The sequence below is a fragment of the Oryx dammah genome, unplaced genomic scaffold (assembly GCF_014754425.2).
Source record: "Oryx dammah isolate SB20612 unplaced genomic scaffold, SCBI_Odam_1.1 HiC_scaffold_28, whole genome shotgun sequence".
Taxonomy (NCBI): domain Eukaryota; kingdom Metazoa; phylum Chordata; class Mammalia; order Artiodactyla; family Bovidae; genus Oryx; species Oryx dammah.
The window spans coordinates 49,756,759-49,782,180 of record NW_024070212.1 but is presented as its reverse complement, the minus strand read 5'-3'; the positions used below and the strand labels follow the sequence as shown (position 1 = coordinate 49,782,180).

The 25,422-nt window shown below is 36.7% G+C and overlaps 1 protein-coding gene across 1 annotated transcript in view; it reads left to right on the top strand.

Annotated features, from left to right (window-relative positions):
• Window positions 1–25,048, top strand: part of BRDT (bromodomain testis associated) — a 42,073-nt gene extending 17,025 nt beyond the window's left edge. Inside the window, exons 12-17 of the mRNA XM_040232331.1 lie at window positions 4,393–4,451; window positions 7,576–7,744; window positions 15,146–15,252; window positions 18,800–19,005; window positions 19,526–19,700; window positions 24,965–25,048. Coding sequence (XP_040088265.1) covers window positions 4,393–4,451; window positions 7,576–7,744; window positions 15,146–15,252; window positions 18,800–19,005; window positions 19,526–19,700; window positions 24,965–25,048 — 800 coding nt within the window. The remainder of the gene's footprint in view (window positions 1–4,392; window positions 4,452–7,575; window positions 7,745–15,145; window positions 15,253–18,799; window positions 19,006–19,525; window positions 19,701–24,964) is intronic.
• Window positions 25,049–25,422: the final 374 nt, after the last annotated feature.

The window sequence follows — 25,422 nt, the reverse complement described above, 5'->3', positions numbered from 1 at the left end:
CTGCAACCCCATAGATGGCAGCCCACCAGGCTCCCCAATCTCTGGGATTCTCCAGGCAAGAACACTGGAGTGGGGTGCCATTGCCTTCTCTATGTTATGTTCTATGTAATCTTAAATCTTATTTTATGCATGTTTGAAAAAATGGACTAATTCTGCTTGGGCTAATTAAATTGGATTAAGTAAATGGAAGAGGAGTAAGTTACAAGGAAAGATTTAATAATTCTTTATTATTTCAAATAAGATATTAAATCAGTTCTAAGAGCTGTCATGAAATTCCATATCTTAGAAAAACATAAGCAAGAAATCTGTTGGCTGGAAGCAGTACTTAATTGCAAATTTCAGTGTGACTTGATATTGCCATTTAAATTATCTTCTTGAGTTACATTGGCATATGCAAATTATCATGTGCTGATAAGTCAAGAACAATGATGGGGAATTCCCTGGCAGTTCAGTGGTTAGGCCTCTGCACTTTTCACTGCCAAGGGCCTGGGTTCTATCCCTGATCAGGGAACAAGATCCCACAGCCATGAGGCATGGCCAAAAAAAATAATAAAATCCTATCCCATTTATGTTTATGCCAGTGATTAAACATTGGCATAAATATAAAACCTTTCTATTTTTCATAACCCAAAATATCATCAAATGGCAGATCAAAAGATACAAATAGGCTTGACAATATAAATGGATTCCAGATCCATATATCCTGTGTTAACTAGGCTGTACTAGAATGTACACACAAGCAATTGAGTTTTTTAATATTTAACAAAGATTGGCTATCTTGAGTGACACAATGAGGAGTATTAACAGACTTAATAATACTGAGAAACCATCAGATGGAGCAGCTCATAGATAATACTGCTTTTTTGATTCTAACTTTGTAGGAAATAGCTTCAGGAACTGTCCAGATGTTAGCTCAAATACCTGACTAGTGTGGAATATAATACTTTTCAGGAATGATTATCATTTCAATTGTTAAAACAGTTATATACAAAGAAATTGAATGGTTATGGCAACAGTTCTTTACCTGATTAAGACAAAATGAATTTGTCACTTCATATTTTGGAATTTTTGCTTTTATTGGCTTCAGTGTAATGTTCTGAAAGTGAAATTTATGAAATTCCTTAAGTAACAATTGTTCCTTTTTTTTTTTTTTTGAACTTTCTTAGTTACACTGACTTAAAAGTAGGAATAAAAGAATCATTTCTCATTTTAGCTATATAAGCCAGGTCTTCTGTAGAAGTGACAATGTGCAGTTTGTTTTTTCATGCAAGGAAGAAAGGAAAAACTTGATGAAAGTTTAGATTTTAGTTTACCTTTTAAGGGGGAGGATGGTTTAGTAAATATAGGAAGTATGAAATGATGGATTCTTTACGAGCTGAGCCACAAGGGAATACTGAAGTGGGTAGCTATCCCTTCTCCAGTGGATCTTCCTGACCCAGGAATCAAACCAGGATCACCTGCATTGCAGGCAGATTCATTACCATCTGAGCTTCAGGGAAGCCATGAAATGACAGTTTGGAGTAATTTTTCACCATTCAAGCTAGAAAGTTTAAGAGAAATGATTAGGATTCATCATTTAAGTATTTTAAGCTTTCATTAATTTCTTATCAATTAAAGTGTTTTTAAAGCCCCAGAAGGATAAATTCAGGGACCCAGACTTGCTTAAAAACTTGTACATATTGAGGTCTATACGTGAGCCAGGAGTCTTAGAAATAGGATAAATTGTCATGTGCATTTTAAAAACTGGGTCTTGGCAGCAGTACATTAGAAATCACCTGTAAAACTTTAAAAACAGTGTCCAGATATGAATTGGAGAGTGGGACCAGATAAATACAGTGTCAGAGGATCCATGTGACTAAAGTGCTGCCATGTTTGAGAACCATCAATCTAGGTGTTTTTGTTTGTTTCCACTTTCTAACTCTAGTTAAAATGACTTTGGTAAAAGGAAGAGACAGCTTATAATCAGTTTGTTCTATATTAAAATAAGTACCACACACTTAGATGAAAATGCTCAAAACATTCTGTGAAGGGGGCAAAATTTTTTTGTTCAAAGTGCTTGATTTTTATTTGTAGAACATTAGATGATAAACTTGGGCAGATTATTTAACATCTCTGGATATGCTTTCTTTCCAATAAAATAAGGAAATGACCTCCAATCACTTTTCTGTATCCAGTCCTTTATAACAGAAGTGTGATTTGTTTTTCTAATTTAAAAATCTTCAGTAATTTTTTTCTGCTATAATGATATTACATTCTGGTTTTACATTATGTATGGTATTATATTCATATTCAGTTTATCAAGTTTTTAAGTCAGTATTGGCTTGCCGATAATATTTGGTATCTTTGGAGCATTGATCTCAGTGCTTTGATAGATGATGGATATTATTAACAACTCCTTCAATCAAATAGTTAACTCCAGATCTCTCTTTTTGATTCTGTGATTAAAATTTGTTTAGTTGGAAGTGAAAACTTTCAATCAGTTTTATATTGAAGTTTTTAGGGAAATAAATAGCACACATTATATACTGTGCAAAGTATTCATTTGTTCAGTAGTTAACATATGTTATCCAATTGGATCCTTATAAGGTAGGTATACATGTTATCACAGTTCCCTGGAGAAGTTAGTTGACAAGCGTATATGTTGTCACTGTAGTGCTCGGTTTTATTAAGACCTGACAGGGCTTCTTCATTTATTGAAATGTGGTCTTAAGCTTGATAATGAAAATATATATATTTGCCTTTTAATTCCAAAGGCCAGGAACTTATAAACAAACAGAAACATGCCCTTTGTTTCTGGAAAGTCAACTATGTAAGAATAGAAGGAGAAGCAAAATACTGAGTTTTAGGCTATCATTATTCATATATCTATAGTCTGTAAGACTTGTTTGAGGCATCCAATACTTGGTGTTGGGTTTTTTTTTTTAATCAAAATTCTTTGATGCCTTTTGCTCATGTTTTTAGATTTTGAGGTGATAGTTTTTTAATAGTTGTGAGCTTTAGTTTTATATCAGAAAACTAAGATAATGCCCTTAAATTTTTCATCACAACACTAATGTTGTATTTTTATTATAGTTAAGAGTTTATATCATTGAATAATTTGTTTAGGTGCATATTTGGATAATTAAGATAGATATATGGATGTACGTATATGATCATATTAATGAAGTCTATTTTTTGTTTTTTTGTTCAAAGCTGAAATCATAATTTCTCTCCTAAATGTGAAAGCTACCTGAATCTATACCCTCAGTCTTTGCAGTCTGTCTTCTTGCCTTCCCTTTCTACCTAACCCCTAACACTTAAAATAATAATTAGTGGAGTGACATTAAGATGGTTCATGTCATTTTAAATACTTAAAAATTTTAAATTAAAGCACGTCCTTTAGCATTTAGCAATTTTAACAATGTCCAGCATCAAACATTTTAGGAAAGAACAGTAACACATCCAGTGGAAACTGATGGCATTTCAGGAAGCAGAAGGTAACTATTAAAATTAGAATGTTAAGTTTGAATAAGATTTGGTGTTGACCAGCTTTGGTGCTCTGAAGCCTGAAGCAAATGATGCTCAGGTGGCTCATGAGAGCTGTCTTGGAGAGATGGATCAAGGCATTAACTACCAGTTTGGTGCTTTACTACACTGACTTAGGCTTGTGACTGGGGAGGATAGCACCAGAGTGAATTGTAGGATCAAGGAAGAGGAACCTATGAACACCATGTCAGAGAGATCTCTTTTAATATCTATTCTACTGCCAATGTCACCTGTAAAGGTATTTCAAAGGTAAAGGAGGTACTATAGAACCCATTTGTTGCTATGTAGTTGAGGCTGTCAAATAGCTCAGAAGTAAACAGTATTAATTAGATGGGATCTTTATTATAATGCTTAGCAAGCAGAGCAGACTTTATCATGCCTAATCAAATAGCTTCACTTTTAATAAGGCTGTATCCTCTCAGATACATTCCTTTCTCTTATAGTAAATTCTTAATTATTTTAATTAAGCCTCTTAATGGCTATTTGGTAAAAGATGGTTTTAGTATAAATGCTACTGCTTGTTTAAACCCTTATCTCTGCTATAACTTGTTTCTTTTTAAACTATCACTTATTCAAGCGGTTTACTCTACAGTAACACATCATTCTTCTTGCCTAATAATCCAAGTTGAAATTTGTGAGGAGATATTTATTCCATTAGGTAGAAAAGAAAGTATCCCTTTTCAATGCAAGTATCTCTTTAGCAATTTTGACTGATTCCAAGAGGGCAGAAACCTGGTAAGTGTAAGAATTTCTTGATTAAGAAGTTGACCATTTTCTTAAAATCACTTTATTTCTAATATGCAAGACCTACAATTTAGATGATTTTTAAGTTGGCAAGTATTAAAATATTTTTATATACATTTGCAGAAATGTTTCCTAAATTTACTGGAGTAAAACAGAATGATTCTCCTAAAGAGCGATTACAGGTAAGTTAATTCTTCATTTTACCTTAGAATTTTAAGATTATATGACTTATAACTAAATGGTTATAATTGTTTGATTTTATTTAAATGAAGAGTTGTCACTCATTTTTTAAAAAGATTTTTTCTTATTTTTTTGTGTTGTTACTCGTTTTTTCACTTAGATGTTCATAGATTTCTTCATAAAAAAGATTGAATAGTGAAATGATTTGGCTGCATTTTTCTAATAGACTTTTTTTTTTTTAAGTCAAACTGTAAGTAGAACAAGTTATAGTTTTGGCTAAGTCTTAAGGCTCTAAATACAGGAAGTCTTGGTGTCCCCATATGCATGCAGTAAGGTGGAATTTCTCCCCCAAAAGTAGTAGGGCGGTGGTAGTCAGATTTATTGATTTTAGCACATCTATGTTTGATTAGTAGTTGACATGCTTTGAAAATGGTAAAAGTAATTTTATCTTTTACTACTAATTCTAGTTGTCATCCTCATAAAACTTTTAATCCTTTGTACCCATTTCAAATACAGAATTATAGGTATATACCTTTTATTATTCCCCTGGAGAAGAGAATGGCAATCCACTCCAGTATTCTTGCCTGGAGAATCCCATAGACAGAGGCGCATGGCAGGCTACAGTCCGTGGGGGTCTCAAAGAGTCGGATACAACTGAGTAACTAACACACACCTTTTATTAAGGGCTCCTGGTAAGTCAGACAGTAAAGAATCCACCTGCAATGCAGGAGACTGGGGTTCAATCCCTGGGTTAGAAAGGTCCTCTAGAAAGGGGAATGGCTACCCACTCCAGTATTATTGCCTGGAGCATTCCATAGAAAGAGGAGCCTGGTAGGCTACCGTCCATGGGGTTGAAAAGAGTCGGACCCAACTGAGCAACTAGCACAAACACCCCTTTTATTAGATCATAAGCTTATGTAATAACATCTAACTCCAAGGGGAACACAATATAATACCATCTTGAAGGACCTCTTAAGAAGAGAGATAATCACACAGTTAAAGAGATTGTATCTATATTCATAATTTATTGAGAAAATGAAGGAGGAATATATATCTATATACACACATACACATACACTACATGAAGGATGAAATGCTTAAAATGGGTTTTAAATTACACAGAAAGGGAAGAAATGGTTAGGTATATTGACATACTGATTAGGGACTTTTTTAAACAGGTAGTAGCATGAAGCGAGTCAAAAAGCATAGGAGGTGTGTTCAGGGAAATATGGTAGCAGATGGTGTTTGTATGGGATTAGTTGTCTTTGGAGATGTAATGGGGGGGCTTTGTACACCTAGAAAAAGTGTTAATATTTAATTTGCTAGGTAAGATTAACTCTCAAAGGTTTTTGAGTGGGAAGAAGATCCAGATGATCTGTCTTGCCATAGGTATTAGTGGAAACAGAAAATTATGTCAAGTTATAAACAAACTTTGGAATAATTCTCAATATAGCACATAGAATCCTATCTTTATGATCTGTTTTGTGACCAAGTTTTTCTCAGTGTCACTCACTGAAGAATTTAATGCTCATTCAAGACATAAGAAGAAAGTATATTTATAGAATAATGAATAAATGTACATACTTATGTAGTTCAGAAAGTAATGTTTTGCTGATTTAAATCTCAGCATTTGACTTTAAAACTTTGGGCTTGGGTCTCTATTATTGTTGAGATAAACATTCCTATGGCCTTAATTTTATTCAGGCTAGCCTAAGTATTCATACACTTCGATTATGCCTTATCAACTGATGATAATCCTAACCCTTTTATTCAATGGAGGGGTCTATAGTTTAGCAGATAAGGTACCTGGGCTTGGGCACTGTAACTTATTTTGCCACTGAATAAATATGAAAATTTAAGTTACATCTAAGTCCTGTTGTCAACTGTGAAAATGAAAGTCACTCAGTCGTGTCTGACTCTTTGTGTCCCCATGGACTATAGTCCACTAGGCTCCTCTGTCCGTGGAATTCTCCAGGCAAGAATACTGGAGTGAGTAGCTCTTCCCTTTCCCAGGAGATCTTCCCAACCCAGGAATCAAACTCAGATCTCCTGCGTTGCAGGCAGATTCTTTACCATCTGAGCCACCAGGCAAGCCCTCTGTGAACTATAAGTGGGGATAATAACTATATCAAACTCACAGGATTATTGGAGAAGGAAGTGGCAATCCACTCTATTTTTCTTGCCTGGAGAATCCCGTGGACAGAGGAAACAGGTGGGCTACGGTCCATGGGGTTGCAGAGTTGGAGACGACAGCAACTAACATAGGATTATGGGCATTCCTGGTAGCTCAGCTGGTAAAGAATCCACTTGCAATGCAGGAGACCCTGGTTTCACTTTCACCTTCTTTCTTTTCATAGGACTATTGTGAGAATTAACTATATAAAAGGCTCACCCAGGTATTAAATAAATATTTATTATAATACAGTTTTTCTTAATAAGTAGTTAGTGAAGTGAAAGTGGCTCAGTCCTGTGCAACTGTTTGCGACTATACAGTCCATGGAATTCTCCAGGCCAGAATACTGGAGTGGTAGCCTTTCCCTTTTCCAGGGGATTTTCCAACCCAGGGATTGAACCCAGGTCTCCTGCATTGCAGGCAGATTCTTTATCAGCTGAGCCAAAAGGGAAGTCCAATGAATAGTTAACGGAATACTCAATCGGAATTTGTTGATAATCTGTGGGTCAACTACCATGTGATTTTTTTTTTTAATAAACACACCCTCCATTTATATCTCTAATTCGCTAAGGAAAAGGGGGTAAAGAAAGTGGATTAGTCTCTAGATTTGGTATAAAAGCTCAGTTTTTATTTTCAGTAAGTCACAGGAAAGCATTTGAAAATATACAGCACTGTTTAATAACATATGTGTTAAGTCTGTGTATGCTAGTAACTTAAGACCATAGACTTTGATGACTGACTCTACTTAAAAGCTATATAATGGCCAAGTTGTTTAATCTTTCTAAACCTTTTCTCATTTGTAAGATAGCAATAATTATACCTTATAAATTTGTGACTTTAATAACATATTCAAAGACAGTGTTAAGTTATATTCTGTTCTCTTGTATTTTTATTTTGTCATACTTTTTCTGTGATTAAAGCTCTGAAAGATTTGTTTAACTCTGTCTTAACAGGTAAAATCTGTGCAAGATACAACCTCCGGGGTAACTAGCCTGGTTCATCAGACTGCATGTTCAAATGGAACACCACCAAACCACCACCAATTAGTATTTAATCATCAAGAACCAGAACATTCACAGAGTGTGGAAAACATCTCACCTTTACAAATTCTGCCTCTTTTAGGTAAGAAATTAATGAGTAAATAGCTGTGATTGAACAGTTGACTTCTAAATGAAAATGCCAAGGTCATCCTAAATATTATGTATCTGAAATACTGAAAATCATAAGTAGTAAATTCCAGGGTAGAAATAATCCCTGAAGCATATTCCTTTATATCCAAATATATTCATTACATTTGAATGAAAGAAAATTGTATGTATAGTTCACACACAACTTACTTTCATATAGAGTGTATACACTGGCATATGGACCATACACAAAAACCTGTCACTGCTGTAGTTCATGGGCTTCCCTGGTAGCTCAGAGGTTAAAGCGTCTGCCTCCAATGTGGGAGACCAGGTATGATCCACGGGTTGGGAAGATCCCCTGGAGAAGGAAATGGCAACCCACTCCAGTATTCTTGCCTGGAGAATCCCATGGATGGAGGAGCCTAGTAGGCTACAGACCACGGGGTCATAAAGAGTCGGACATAGCAAGCTCTGAGCAGACTTGTGAAATGTTGCTCTAATTTCCATGATGTCTTTGTGGGTTGGAAAAGTAGATTAGAATGGGGAAAAGATTGTTAGAGACTCTAGAGGTAGAGAAATACTTAGAAACATTAAAAACAGTTTACAGTTAAAGAAACTTGAGCTAGAAATACTTGCCTAGTGGTAGTTCCCATTTACCAAAAACATCTTCCAAAACTGGAAATTTTTATAGTTAGATTCATTTGACTTTATAAATGTCTCATTTGTTACATCTTGTCAGAAGTGAAGGTATCCCCTCTCTCATCATGGTTCTCCTGGGGTGTATGACACAGGGAGATGCTTCTCTGACAGTGGTGAGCCCACCTAACGAGGTGCCTGAACCTTGATACAACACAGATGTACTCGGGCCTAGACTAGGAGCAGATGTGAACATACCATATCCAGGTCTCCTTCTGTCTAGACTGCTCCCTGGTTTCCCTTTGACCTTCCAAGGGCAGAAGTTTCTCCAAAGCAGAAGAAATTTCTAAGATGTTTTACTGAAGCACAGATTGGGAGGAACATGAAGACCCTCCTTTATTGCTTCCAGTAAAAGCTCCCTACTGTTTTGTGTTAGAATATTCCATTTTGTATTTAACTTGAGTTACAGCTTTTGACTGGAGGAGTGGAGATAAGGGAGAAAATATCAGAGGCAACACTGGGATGTATCCCAGGAAGAAGAATAAATAAAAACGCAAAATATGAAATATTTATATCCGTTCTTTTTAGAAAAAATATTTTTAAGGTCTTCAGGAGAGTAACTGAAGATGTAGTTGTTCTAAGTCACATATTGTCTTAAATACCATTGCTACATTTGGATCTTTTATTTTGCACACAATGAGCAGGTTCAAACGAGAGCTTGACAAAATCAGATTTTACATTAGGAAGAGATTGCTGCTTGCTATATAGGGGATGAACTAAGATGAAGATGCTCTGATATAGTTGGGACCAAGTAAAGAAGCTGAGTGCTGTAGTCTAGGAAAGAAACTATGATGACCAAAACTAAGGCAGTAAGTACAGAAAGGATGTGGCTAAATTAGATATTTCTGTGGCAGAATTACTAAGCTTTATTAGAATCAGTGTCTTACCAGAGTATTATCCAATAGCTGGCTTGAAAATAAAAGGGATTTTTCATTTTGGACATGTTTGTGTGCTAAGTCGCCTCAGTCGTGTCTGACTCTTTGTGACCCTATAGACTGTAGCCCACCAGGCTCCTCAGTCCATGGGATTCTCCAGGAAAGAATACTAGAGCGGGTTGCCGTGTCCTCAACACTCCAGGGGATCTTCCCCACCCAGGGATCAAACCCACTTAAATTTAAGTCTCCTCCATTGGCAGGCAAGTTCTTCAACACTAGTGCTATCACATTTAAGATATTGCAGAATATCTAATTGGAAATATATAACTAGAAATAGTTTTCTGGAACTAACAGGATGTAACAAGAACTACATTTAGGAATATGTGGAAGCTGTGTGAAGCCATAAGAATGAAGGAGAAGATACAGAGCAGGAAGAGAAAGGTCAATAACAAATTCTAGGTAACCAGACTCCCTCAGTAAAAGTAGAAAAAAATGAATAAGTTAAAACAAGACGTAATCACAACCTAGAGGAAAAGGGAAAATGATATAATAGAAACCCGGCAGATACATTTTAGGAGGAAATCATCACAGTTATCACGTCCTTGTACAAAGCATTAAAGTACCGTGAGGAATGAGAAGTTATAGTTGGCAATGTGATATGCTGGGGTTTTTGTTCTTGCGTTAGCTTTTTTTGTTTGGTTTTACAAAAGCTTCTTTTGTGGCCATTGTGATTGGGCAGAGGCAGATTCTTGTAAATTGAGAAGTAATAGAATCTGAATGTAAACCAGTCTACTAGGAAGTTTGCTGGTGAAGAGAATGGGAAGATGGCTATGGCTTTAAACAGGAAGATAGGTATTTTGTTTTTGTAAGACTAGAAGAAAGATTGTTTTGCATTTTGAATGTGAGAGATTTGAATATGTCTGAATGTCAGTTGGATAGGGAAAGGTTGTTTTCATTATAGCAAATTCATAGAGAATGGTGGGGATACCTTTGAAGAAGAACAGACACTGAAAAATAATGGAAAGAATGCAGTCTAAATGGTCTTTGGAGACTTTCCTGGTCGTCCTGTGGCTGAGACTCCACGCTCCCAATGCAGGGACCTGGGTTCAATCGCTGGTCGGGGAACTAGATCCCACATGCTACAACTAAAGATCTCACATGCTACAACTAAGACCTGGTGCAGCCATATATATATATATATATATATATATATGTGGCTGTGGGTGTGTGGGTATACATTTATATTTAACGGTCTTTTGTTCCTATTTTAACATCCTACCTATAAAATGTCAGGCTTTGACTAAGTCTTCAATTGGATTAGTTTCTAGTATTTTCTTCAATTTCTGCTTTTTTGTGATTGTTCAGTTCAGTCGCTCAGTCGTGTCCAACTCTTTGCAACCCCATGGATTGCAGCATGACACGCTTCTCTGTCCATCACCAACTCCCGGAGGCTACTTAAACTCATGTCCATCAAGTCTGTGATGCCATCCAACCATCTCATCCTCTATCGTCCCCTTCTCCTCCCACCTTCAATCTTTCCCAGCATCGGTCTTTTCAAGTGAGTCGGTTCTTCGCATCAGGTGGCCAAAGTATTGGAGTTTCAGCTTCAGCTGAAACTGTACAAAGCATTAAAGTACCATGAGGAATGAGGAGCAAAGGTTATAATTGGCAATGTGATATGCTAGGTTCAGTCCTTCCAATGAACACCCAGGACTGATTTCCTTTAGGATGGACTAGTTGGATCTCTTTGCTGTCCAAGGGACTCTCAAGAGTCTTCTCCAACATCACAGTTCAAAAGTTCAAAATTCGTCAGTGCTCAGCTTTCTTTATAGTGCGACTCTCACATCCATATATGACTGCTGGAAAAACCATAGCTTTGACTAGATGTAAAACCGTAAAAACTAGTAAAACCATAGCTTTTACTTTGTTGGCAAAGTAATATCTCTGCTTTTTAACATGCTGTCTACGTTGGTCATAGCTTTTCTTCCAAGGAGCAAGTGTATTTTACTTTCATGGCTAGAGTCACCATCTACAGTGATTTTGGAGCCCAGGAAAAGAAAGTCTATCACTGTTTCCATTGTTTCCTCATCTATTTGCCATGAAGTGATGGGACCAGATGCCATGATCTCAGTTTTCTGAATGTTGAGCTTTAAGTCAACTTTTTCACTCTCCTCTCTCACTTTGATCAAGAGGCTCTTTAGTTCTTCTTCACTTTCTGCCATAAGGGTGGTATCATCTGCATATCTGACGTTATCGATATTTCTCCCAGCAATCTTGATTCCAGCTTGTACTTCATCCAGCCTGGCATTTCACATGATGTAGTCTGCATATAAGTTAAATAAGCAGGGTGACAACATACAGTCTTGACGTACTCTTTCCCCAATTTGGAACCAGTCTGTTGTTCCATGTCCAGTTCTAACTGTTCTCTTTTGACCTGCATACAGATTTCTCAGGAGGCAGGTCATGTGGTCTGAACTTTTCCAGTTTGTTGTGATCCACACAGTCAAAGGCTTTGGCATAGTTAATAAAGCAAAAGTAGATGTTTTTCTGGAACTCTCTTGCTTGTTTGATATTTCAGTGGATGTTGGCAGTTTGATCTCTAGTTCCTTCTGCCTTTTCTAAATCTAGCTTGAACACCTGGAAGTTCTCAGTTCACGTACTGCTGAAGCCTGGCTTGGAGAATTTTGAGCATTACTTTGCTCGAGTGTGAGATAAGGGCAATTGTGCGGTAATGTGAACATTCTTTGGCATTGCCTTTCTTTGGGATTGGAATGAAACCTGACCTTTTCTGGTCCTGTTGCCACTGCTGTATTTGCTGGCATGTTGAGTGCAGCAGTTTCACAGCATCATCTTTTAGGATCTTAAATAGCTCCACTGGAATTCCATCTTTTAGGATTTGAAATAGCTCCACTGGAATTCCATTCCACCTCCACTAGCTTTGTTTGTAGTGATGCTTCCTAAGGCCCATTTGACTTCACATTCCAGGATGTCTGGCTCTAGGTGAGTGATCACACCATCATGGTTATCTGAGTCATGAAGATCTTTTTTGTATAGTTCTGTGTATTTTTGCCACCTCTCCTTAATATCTTCTGCTTCTGTTAGGTCCATACCATTTCTGTCCTTTATTGTGCTCATCTTTGGTATAAAGTAAAAATATTTTGCCCTAAAAGAAATGAAAGTAAAATTTAACGAGGTGAAGAAGGGGGAAATTACCTGCCTTGAAAGATGAATATTTCTGTATTTGTTGTTGTTTAGTCACTAAGTTGTATCTGACTCTTTTGCATCTCCATGGACTGTAGCCCACCAGGCTCCTCTTTCCATGAGATTTTCCAGGCAGGGCTACTGGAGTGCGGGGCTACTGGAGTGGGTTGCCATTTCCTTCCTGAGAGGATCTTCCTGACCTAGGGATGGAACCAGCACAGGGATTAACCTGGTCTCCTGCATTGAAGGTGGTCTCCCCACCATACCAAAGACCGGTCTTCATCCAAAGAAGGTGATGTTGTATATGTGGTGGGATTGGAAGGGCATCCTCTATTATGACCTCCTTCCAGAAAACCAAATGATTAATTCCAAGAATTACTGCTTCCAATTAGACCAACTGAAAATAGCACTTGACATAAAGTGTCTGGAATTAACATATAGCACACACACGCATGTGTGTGTGTGCTCAGTTATGTCTGCCTCTTGGCAGTACGATGGACTGTAGACTGCCAGGCTTCTCTGACCATGGAATTTTCCAGGCAAGAATACTGGAGTGGGTTGCCATTTCCTACTCCAGGGGGATAGTCCCAACCGAGGGATCAAACCCTCATCTCTTGAGTCTCCTGCACTGACAGGAATTCTTTACCACTGTGCCACCTGGGAACCTCAGAAAAGGCATGATCTTCCATTTATTTTGGTCTTTACGAAATTCTCTTAATGGAAAAAATTTCAATTTCCTGTAAGACTATAAAAATAACCTGGAACAGTTCATTGTTCCAAAAAGATAAAAAGTTTTGGGAAGATGACATTATGAAGTCACCTGAAAAATGGTAGAAGGTAGTAGCACAAAATGGTGAATATGTTGTTCAATAAAGTTCTTGGTGAAAATGAAAAATGTGTCTTCTATTTTTACTTGAAAACCAAAGGAACTTTTTGGACAATAGATTAGGTGCAGGGCATAAAGAACCTTGATTTCTAGAGACCTTGGACTTAATTGTAATGGTATAGTTAGTGGGGAACCAATGAAGATTTCTGGAACAAAGTCTGTGCTTAAGTCCAGTTAATCTGCCAGTATTGTGTAGGTAGTTGGAGGGATGGGAAATAGAGATCAGAGAAGAGGGCTAAAAATTAAGCTATTAAAGTAGTAGAAAAAAACTAAGTGATAGAAAAAGGGAAAAGTTGAAAGAAAGCACAAAGGTTGAGTGAGCAGGTCTTCGAAAGATGAATATATGCCAAGTTTTAATAACTAAAGGTATATATGCTTTTGGGCTCAGTCCATAACCTAAGACTGGATATGGGTCCAGGTTGAGAGACCTGGAACACAGATGAATAACAGATGTCTGATGAAGGATGAGTTTTGTAGTGTTTTAAGGTTCCAGAGGGCATTCCTATGAAGTTGTTTTTCAGTCAGATCCTTGATATACTTGGCTTCTGTGACACTGTTCTCTTGATCATTACATCTCTGAATGTTCTTTACAGATACCTACATTTATCTGCCTGCTGTATATACTGATAGTACTCTGAGGTACATCCTTAAGCCTTTATCATTTTACTTTACTCCAGGCTTTTCTAGCCAGATTCTGAAGCACAGGCTTACTAAAGTAGGATCCCCTCTATCCTCAGCTTTCAGCAATAGGCTTGGAGCAGACTTCCTATTTACTCAGGTATGCCATACATTGATCATCTTCCACTTATTATGGCATGTAAACCCCTTCATGGATCACAGCCTTGTCGTGGCGAAGGGGCTTGTGTAACTCAATGAAGCTATGAACCATGCCGTGCAGGGCCACCCAAGACGGACAGGTCATAGTGAAGAGTTCTGACAAATTGTGGTCCGCTGGAGGAGGAAATGGCAACCCACTCCAGTATTCTTGCCCTGAAAACCCCACGAACAGTGCGAAAAGGGAAAATGTTATGACACAGAAGATGAACCCCCCGGGTCAAAATGTGTCCAATATGCTACTAGGGAAGAGCAGAGGCCAATTACCAATAGCTCCAGAAAGAATGAAGCAGCTGGGCCAAAGCAGAAATGATATTCAGTTGTGGATGTGTCTGGTGGTGAAAGTAAAGTCCAGTGCCATAAAGAACCATATTTCATATGAACCTGAAATGTTAGGTCCATAAATCAAGGTAAATTGGATGTGGTCAAGCAGGAGATGGCAAGAGTGAACATCGACATCTTAGGAATCAGTGGACAAAAATGGACAGGAATGGGCGGATTTAATTCAGATGACCATTATATCTACTGCTGTGGGCAAGAATACCTTAGAAGAAATGGAGTAGCCCTCATAGTCAACAAGAGTCCGAAATGCAGTACTTGAGTCAATATCAAAAATAACAGATGTTTTCGATTCGTTTCCAAGGCAAACCATCCAAAATGTCAGTTATACTTTATGTTGACTGCTCCCCCGCCAGCCAAAAAAAAGAAAAATACAGGGAGGTAAAATTTCAAGTGAAAAATGTTTATTAATTCTCCAACTAACGATACCCCAAAATTAAGAAGCATAAAAAAACTTTATTTTTTCATAGTTTCTAACATAGAAAGGGGGAAAATGTCAAATTGTGGAGAATCAAGATGAAATATATTAACTTGACTGTACTGTTCTAAAAATGTGTGCATCTAGATGATTCTGAACAACTGCTGAATGGCCTAACTGTGATGCCTCAGTCCAGTGATAATGACACGGTGATGTTAGAATCAGAGTGTCAAGGTCAAGTTCCAGTGCAAAAGGTAAGAATAATGTTATTTTTTTCTCACAGATCTTGAAGAAATTTACAATTGAATATAGAAATGGCACAGAGGTATTTTAAGTGCTAATTTGAATGAATTTTGGATCTCTTAAGACTAACTTTTGCCTGTTTGTTAAAAAACAGATGTTCAACTGTGAGCAAGACCTTTCCCCACCCTCTACCATCAGTCCTCATGTTTGTGTTTAATTTTAAATTCTAGAATGCTGGTATTTGCCAGCTATCCTTATTTTAAAACATGTTATAAAACTAGCTTTTACAGTCTGTTGTAGGTGATTTCCTCATGGAGTCTTCTGTGCCCTTAATCTCAGACCACACACTGATCAGTCTTTCAACAAGTATTCTAGATGTTTGGGATACATTAGATGCTCAGGTACTATTCTAGACATTTGAATATAGTTGTTGTTGTCCAGTCACTAAGTTGTGTCCGACTCTGCGATCCCATGGCCTGAGGCATGCAAGGCTCTCCTGTCCACTGTGCCCCGGATTTTACTCAAATTCATGTCCATTGAGTTAGTGATGCTATCTAATGATCTCATCCTCTGCCACCCTTTCTCCTTTTGCCTTCAATCTTTCCCAGCATCAGAGTCTTTTCCAGTGAGGTCGGTTCTTCGCATCAGATGACCAAAGTACTGGAATTTCAGCTTTAGCATCAGTCCTTCCAATGAATAGTCAGGGTTGATTTCCTTTAGGAGAACTGGTTTGATCTCCTTAAAATCAAAGTGACTCTCAAAACTAACTGTCAGAAATTGACCATGAATGAGATATTCACATATCCCCTCTTTTTCTCTCCCTTCCTTCCTTCCATTATTTCCTGTTGACATTTTGGACTGGATAAGTTTTTGTTGAGAGTATGGTCTATACATTGTAGGATGCTTCACAGGGACCCTCACCTCTACCCACTAGATGTTCGTAACACCCTTTTCTTCACCCATATGTGACAACCAAAAACTTTACTGACATCACCATATGTCTTCCCTGGACAAAGGAGAATCACCCTCAACTGAAAAGCAGTGCCTTAATTTTACCTCAAATCTAGCTATTGCCCCATCCCTGTAATTTGCCCTATCAGAAGAACCAATGATGTCTAAAATTGCTGCATCCCTCCGAAAGTCTTGATGGTGTGAGGAAGTCAGGGTCTTCTACTACTTCTCTCTCTGAACATCCACTGTGATGATTTCAGTTATAGTCTCTCTGCAGATGACTCAAATATATACTTCTAGACCTGGCATCCTGTGAGTTTTAATCCTTTTTGCTTTCTCAGTCTCCTGAAGTCAAGAAATTGCTAAACTCTGGGTTTTATTTTCAAGATGTTTCCTTTTCCACTTCTGCCTCATAGACCAGGCCTTATTGCCTTCAGTGTAAGCTCTCTGCAATATTTATAACTGCAGACTAACTTGAAACCCTCCTTGTTCTAATCTGTTTTATTTTTGGTTGCCCTGGGTCTTCATCACGGTGCCCAGGCTTCTCATTGCATTGTCTTCTCTTGTTGTGGAGTACAGATGCTAGGCCCATGGGCTTCAGTAGTTCCAGCATGCAGGCCCTAGGGCATGGGCACGGTAGTTGTGGTTACACGGCTTTAGTTGCTCCGTGGCATGTGGAATCTTCACAGACCAGGGATTGAACCCATGTCCCCTGCATTGGCAGGCAAATTCTTATCCACTATACCACAGTGAAGTCCCCATTCTGCTTTTAACGCTCTTTTAACTGTACTTCTTGATGTATTGCTCTGATCATATAATTGGTATATATGAAACCTTCAATAGTTTCTAGCTTTGACTTCAAAATGAAGATTAAGCACCTTTACATTGTGACTCCGATTTAGCTTTTCAGTCTTAAGCATATGCCTGTGTTCTTCCTTCAGTGAGGAATGCTTTCCATTCTCACGTCAAAATCTTATTCTTCTCTGTAATATCTGAAAAACTGTCCCATACTCCAAACCCAGATATGAACTTTCCTGTTTTAGGGTCTGCCAGAATTTTATTGCAGTTAAATAGACATTTTAAGGACAAAACCAGAGACCAGGGTTTCATCCTCCCTTTATTTCCTACTAAGAAATGCTGGACTGGAAGAAACACAAGCTGGAATCAAGATTGCCCGGAGAAATATCAATAACCTCAGATATGCAGATGACACCACCCTTATGGCAGAAAGTGAAGAGGAACTAAAAAGCCTCTTGATGAAACTGAAAGAGGAGAGTGAAAAAGTTGGCTTAAAGCTCAACATTCAGAAAATGATGATCATGGCATCCGGTCCCATCACTTCATGGGAAATAGATGGGGAAACAGTGGAAACAGTGTCAGACTTCATTTTGGGGGGCAGATGGTGATTGCAGCCATGAAATTAAAAGAGGCTTACTCCTTGGAAGAAAAGTTATGAGCAACCTAGATAGCATATTGAAAAGCAGAGACATTACTTTGCCGACTAAGGTCCGTCTAGTCAAGGCTATGGTTTTTCCTGTGGTCATGTATGGATCTGAGAGTTGGACTGTGAAGAAGGCTGAGCGCTGAAGAATTGATGCTGTTGAACTGTGGTGTTGGAGAAGACTCTTGAGAGTCCCTTGGACTGCAAGGAGATCCAACCAGTCCATTCTGAAGGAGATCAACTCTGGGATTTCCTTGGAAGGAATGATGCTAAAGCTGAAACTCCAGTACTTTGGCCACCTCATGTGAAGAGTTGACTCACTGGAAAAGATTCTGGTGCTGGGAGGGATTAGGGGCAGGAGGAGAAGGGGACGACCGAGGATGAGATGGCTGGATGGCATCACTGACTCGATGGACGTGAGTCTGAGTGAACTCCGGGAGATGCTGATGAACAGGGAGGCCTGGCGTGCTGCGATTCATGGGGTCGCAAAGAGTCGGACACGACTGAGCGACTGAACTGAACTGATACTACCATGTATTACCTGTTATGTTTCATGTCTCTATCTGAAGGCAATATTCTTTAACTGACTCAGTAGAAAAGTGAAGTGTGAAACTAGTATTTAGCCCATTCCATGGGTAGGAACAAAAACAGGTTTTATTGGCAACATATAAGAAAGACTTCATAAATACAACTGGGTGACCAATGGTGAAGGTGTGTGTGTGTGTGTGTGTGTGTTAGGGGTGAGGAAGGATGTTTGACTCCTTTAATAAAATATATTATTAAAAGTTTACTTTTTTGAAAAAAATGCGGTACCGGAAGATTTTCAACTACATACATTTCTGTTGGTCAGCCACTGATCTTTACCTTGGCCTGTCTCAGTTAAGAACAGCAATCACAAGCAGTTAATTCTTTTCTTCATACCAAAGAAAGGAAAACAAAGCTATGTCAGAGGGTTTTCAACAAATACTGTACCATTCTTACTTCTTATAGTCTTTTTGCCATCATCTTACTTTGACTCTGATTAATCACTTGTATACTTGCTTTATTTTTTGCATAGAATTATAATTTTTTTAAGATTGTAACTTAATTTTTGTATTGAAATATAATATTTTTCTTTCAAATAGTTGACATCTTTAGATGTATACTGAATCAAATATTTGTTTTAGGATATAAAGATCAAGAATGCAGATTCTTGGAAAAGTTTAGGCAAACCAGTCAAAACATCAGGTGTAGTGAAATCATCAGATGAGCTCTTCAACCAGTTTAGAAAAGCAGCAATAGAGAAAGAAGTAAGAGCTCGAACACAGGAACTAATACGGAAACATCTGGAACAGAATACAAAGGAACCAAAAGTATTTCAAGAAAATCAGAGGTCTGTAATTATTTGGATTAGTGTAGATTTTTGGAGATACAGACATGTATTTTAAATATATTAAATTTCTTTTTTGTAAGTGATTATATTCAGCTATTTAGTAGACCACAGAGCAAATTATATTTAGAAAAGTGAATTTTTACTGATTTTTTAAAAATTAAGTCGTAATACCTATTTTAAAGGGGATATAAATAATCTAGTGATTAAAGCAGCTATTAAAAATACTAATATTACTAAATTATAATGGTATCATTATTTTCCAGAAATGTCTTAATATTGTTTCCATTCTATGTATAAGAAGATAACAGTAAACTTTGGTCATAATTTTCCAAAACCTTCTCTTTGTTAACATATATTGCCGTATGTAAAATTTGACATCAGAAATATTAAAAAGTAATGTCACAACATATGAAGAAGGACATCTAGAACATTCCTTTATATTTGTCATTTGACAGTGTATCTTCATTATAAAAAGTTTTAAGGAACTTGAAACCTACTTTTCACTTTACTGTTTCTTAAGGGACCATGGCATCACTCTAGAATCTTCTCCAAACAAAATGCAAAACAAGTGTCTTGGAGAAGAACAAAAAGAAGATCAGCAGTCACAGGAAGCTCAAGATAAAGACAAACTGTGGCTTCTGAAAGACCGAAATTTAGCACGGGAGAAAGAGCAAGAGCGGAGGAGAAGAGAAGCAGTAAGTGAATTTTAGTTTACTGAATCTAACAAAGGAAAGATTTAACAGAGCAGTGTCTTTACATGTTCAAAGATGTATTCTAGGTGGTTCTTCAGTAACAATTCCCTCTTTAGTGTGAGGAGTTACTTCTTTAGTGAGGATCAAGTTCATTCTAAAATTAAAGAGAGTAAAATTAAAATCTCATAATCAAATGACACAAGCATAGTATAATAATAGAGTATCAATCCTCGAGCCTTTGGGTTTGGGTTTGAACTTTGGGTTCAAATCCTGGTTCTTCCATTAAATAGACCTTAGAGCCTGGGCTATTCATTTAACCTCCTTGTGCCTCAATCTCCTTATCTGTAAAGGTAAAAGGTGAAATGAATTTACTTGTATTAAGCACATTTGAAAATGCCTGGCACAAAGGTAGAATCACTTACTGTTGTTATTCTTGAAAAACCTATAAACTACCTGTGAATTGTGGCCAAAAGATATGCCATCTTAGTCAGTGTTTAGTTCAACTCAGCATCAAGTTATATGTCAGTTATACCTTGATGAAACTGGAAACCAAAAAAACCCAAAATTTCTGTTTAAGGTGTCCTTAATATATAAAAAGTGTAGAATTCTTCCTTTTATCTGTGGATTATTTAGAAGTGTGTTATTTAGTTTTCCAAATATTTGGAAATTTTCTAGCTAGTGAAAATAATAGAAAATTAGTGATTTCTAATTGAATTCCATTGTGGTTAGAGAACACACAACATCTTGAATTATTTTAAATTCACTAATAAGATTTGTTTTATAGCCCAGATTATGATCTACCTTGGTAAATATTCTGTATGCACTTAGAACAATGTGCATTCTGCTTCTGTTGGGTAGGGCATTAAACAGGACAAGTTGGTTGATAATGTTTTTTCAAGTCTATTAAATTCTTGCTGATTTTCTGCCTGTCTGTTCTATCAAATATGGAGAAAGGGCATTGATACCTATGATAATATAATTATAGGCTTGGCTTTTTACCCTTGCAGTTCTATCAATTTTATTTCCTGTATTTTGAAGTTGTTCTTAGGTGCATAAACATATAGGACTGTTATATCCTCTTGATTAACTGACCCCTTTTCATTATAAAATGACTTTTTATTCCACGTAATATTATTTTCTCTGAAATATAACAATTTCACCTTTTTTAAGAGTAGTGTTGGCATGGTGCAAAAATTTTTTCCTCCCTTTTAACTTATCTGTGGTTCATATTTTAAATTATTTTCTTGCAACCTACAGTGTAGTCTTGCCTTTGAAAAAAAAATCCAGTCTCTGCCTCTTACAGGAATGTTTAACCAGTTACATTCAGTACGATCATTGATATGGCTACATTTGAGGCCACCATCTTATTGTGTGTCATCTGTTCTTTTTTTCTCCGCACCCTTTTAGATTAACAAGGGTTTTTATGATTCCTTCTTTTTCTTCACTGGCTTATCATAAGTAACTCTTTGTTACTTTAGTGGTTGCTTTATGGTTTATCATATATATTGATAGTCTAGCTTGCCACAGTCTTCTTTCAACTTATATTACATCACTTCACATTTAGTACAATATCCTTAAAATAGTGTAGTTCCACTTCCTCCCTCCCAGCCTTTAGGCTGTTGTTTAAGTAGTCAAATTCTCTCTCAAATTTTAAATGACATTTAAAAAAAACTTGTCTAGTTACTGTTTTCAGTGTTTTCCATTCATTTAGATCTAGATTTCCAAATGGTATGATTTTCCTTTTCCTTTAAGGACTTCCTTCTAACATTTCTTGTGGTATAGGTCAACTGGTGATGAATTTTTCCAGCTAGTTTACATCTGAAAATATCTTTATTTGGCCTTTGTTCTTCATTAATTTTGATAATTAGTACTTTCTTTTTAAAATGTTTTAGATTGACAGCAAAACTGAATGAAAGTAGAGTTCCCACATGTTCCTCCCTTTTCCCCTACCAATACACAGTCTCTCCCACCATTAACATCCCACATTAGTGTGGTACATTTGTTACACAGTCTATGAATTAACATTGCCACACCATTGTCAATCTTGGTGTATCAAGCAAAGTCCATAGTTTGCATCCGAGTTCACTCTCTGTGTTATAATTTATGGGTTTTGACAAATGTATAATGACATACATCAACCATTGTGGTACTCTCCCTTTGCTGAAAATTCCCTGTTCTCCTTATGTTCACCCCTCCCTCCTAAACCTTTACAGCCACTGATCTTTTTACTGCCATAGTTTTGCCATTTCCAGAATGTTGTATAGTTGAAATCTTCAGTGATTCCAGTTACTTTTGTGTTAGACCACTTGAAGTTGTCCCATCTCAGACATTACAGTCATCATATCTAGAAGTTTGATTTGGGTATTTTTAATGTTTTTAGTTAACTCTATTAAACTTTTGAACAAATAGAATACAATTATCATAATTGTTTAATGGGTTCTCTGCTAATTCTAATATTTGTCACTTGCATGTTGGTTTCAATTGATTGATTAATCTCCTTTACAGATAATGTTTTTCTCTTTCTTTACTTAACCTGGTAACCACTGATGCCAGATATAAATTTTATCTTGTTGACTGCTGGATATTTTTGTAATCCTGGAAAGGTCATGTGAATTCACAGGTCATACAGAAATACTAGTTCCAGAAGAAAAAAGTCATTGGCTTTTGTCTGTAGTGTTGACTGGGTTTACCAGATGGCTCAGTGGTAAAGACTCCACCTGCCAATGCAGGAGACACAGGGTTTGATGCCTGGGTCTAGAAGATCCCCAGGAGAAGGAAATGGCAACCCACTCCAGTATTCTTGCCTGAAAAATTCCATGGACCAGAGGAGTCTGGTGGGCTGCAGTCCATGGGGTCACAGAGTCAGACATGACTAAGTGACTGAGCACACACACACAGGTAATATTGATTATGATACAAATGAATTTCCTAGGAAATAAAACGCAAGTTTTATCGGTTTATTTATAATGTGAAGACAGAAACAAACTGTATTGACCAGTGTTGTAACATATGATGGTGTTTGCTTTAGAGCAATATGCTCTTATACAACAGCAGTCCCCAATCTTTTTCACACCAGGGACTAGTTTTCTGGAAGACAATTTTTCCACAGACTGGGGTGGGGGTGGGGTGCTTACCAGATGATTCAAGTGCATTACACTTACTATGTACTTTATTTCTGTTATTATTACATTGTGATATATAGTGAAATAATTGTACAGCTCACCAAGATGCAGAATCAGTGAGAGCCCTGAGCTTGTTTTCCTGCAACTAGATGATCCCATCTTGGGGGATGGGAGACAGTGACGTCTGAAGTGTGTTGCTTATGGCCAGTCTACTGCATAATCTCCAGTCTGTGACCTGAGGGTTGGGGATCTCTGTTACAGAACTTTCTACAATTACAGGAATGTGCTTTACTCAATCAACTATAATAGCAGCTAGTTACATGTTATTAAGGACTTAAAACGTGGCTAATGCAACTGAGGAAGTCAATTTTTCATTTTATTGAATTTTAATAAATTTAAATAGCAAATTTTTATATATATTTTTGAAGTTCCTTATTAAAATTTAAGTAGTACTTCACTAGAGTATTTCTCTAGTGACCTAGGAATTTTTCCTTTTGGTATTCACAAGAGCCTGACCGTAGCTACCCACAAGTGATATCTCAGCAACCTTCCTGCTACCCAACAACCCAATAGGTAATCTGGTATTTCTAAAATCCAAGCATTTTTCTGGAACCCACTGAAACGTGACTAGAAGTGCCACCTCTAGCATCTTGACAATTAAAAACTTGACTTTGGAGCTACCTACTATCATTCTTGACACTCCAGACTCTTATCCTGCAGCTTCTGGACCAGACTGGTACTGTAAATGGCAGCAATAACTTGACATCTAGCATAAGCTCCCTAGGAGAGCCTCTCTTCTGCCAGTTCCCTTGACCCAAGTTTTGATCTTAAGCTTGATTGGTTGAGGTATATATTAGGACCACCGAAAAAGGAATATCCAGGTTATAGACTCAGCTGCAGAGAGCTTTAATATTTAAATTGTGGTATCTAAGGTTAATTGGTACAGGCAGTATCCAGTTTGACATCAATCAATATCCACAAATTCAGATTTAGTCAAGATGAAAGAAAATCTAAAATAAAGTACTTTTAAATAAAACAAGTTTCATTACATATTTTTGGAACTTTGTGGTAAGTCTGGATACTTAGAGATAAGAGTATCAGTGATATTTAAACCAGGACAGTGTATCCAGCATTCACTGGAGCATTAAAATAGAACTTCTGAGGACTGTTAGCTTGGGCTAGACATTTTGTATCCTAATAGCTGGCACTAGGAAAATAGCTGGGGTTAAGATCTAAGAATTTACCCTTGTCTCTAAATCATATTTAAAGACATTTTCATAGTTTTTAAGAATCACACTTCTTATTAAATAATGTCCTTTTGGTAGCCAAGTCATAATCCAAATCTCCCACATAATCAGAGAACACTGATTCTCATCTAGGATGTCAACCAACTGGTTACAAATTGGTGCTACTACTGTGAGCTGTTACTGTTCACTGGTCTTAAAAAAAAAATTTTGAACTTTCATAGTTGGTGTCATTTTACATGTGGCAAAAACCAACTTGTGTCTCACGGACATTTAGAGAAGTCTTCAGAGTATAGTAAGAAAACATTTGTTTCTTTTGTCTTAATTTAGCTTTTCCTATACTTTAGCTTATTTTATTTAGTTTTTTAGCTTTTAATAAACAAAACTGTGCTGAATGTTATAGATTCAGTCTGGTTGCTCTTCATAAATACCTGTATATTAAATAAACTTGGTAAGATAATTTGCCTTAGGTTACCCAGTATTAGGCAGAATCATGACTTTAACATTACATATTATAGTTCTCTCACAGGGGTAAGATACTAGTTCATTCAGAAAATAATTTTGTGTGTCTAGTCCTGTGTTGGTTAGAGAGATACATCAAACCATGTAATCTTAGTTCATGTGTAGATTAACACTGAGAACTTTCTTAATTGGAGAGATAAGTTAAACTTGTTCTTTGTGCTCTTGTAAGTTTTAATTTTTATTTATCATGTGAAAGATATTTTAACAAAAATCAATAGTTGAATAGAAATTAGAAGTTATGTACAAACTCATTATGTTAAATGAAGTACATTCATTTTCTGTGTTCCAAATATTGCATTATCATTTTCTTATTCAGATGTTATACAATGAAGGCATAAACTTTTTAAGTAACATTTATATTTTCTCTTCTTTTCTACAGATGGCTGGTACCATTGATATGACTCTTCAAAGTGACATTATGACAATGTTTGAAAACAACTTTGATTACAACTCAGTTTTTTGATTGACCAGCTATTCAACTTAAATGAATTATAAAAGATTAAAAAGCAAATGGTAAAATGATTGCTTTCTAACACCAAGATACCAACTTATATTGTATTTTGACTGCTCTAAGATGATTAAACAATTTTCACTTACATTTTTTGATAACTATATGTTCATTTTTTAAATGACATAATTTATAGGAAATTTTATAGTTTGGGATACCTAAAAATTGAATAAACTCCCAAATGTTAATCATTTTACCAATATTCTACTATATATTATAGGTCCTATCTAAGCAATGAAAATCCCAAAAGATGGTCCCTTCTTGTTTTGCTATAGGGATCAAAAAAAGAGTTCTTGTTGAGTTTCTAACTTTTTTTTTTTTTTTACAGG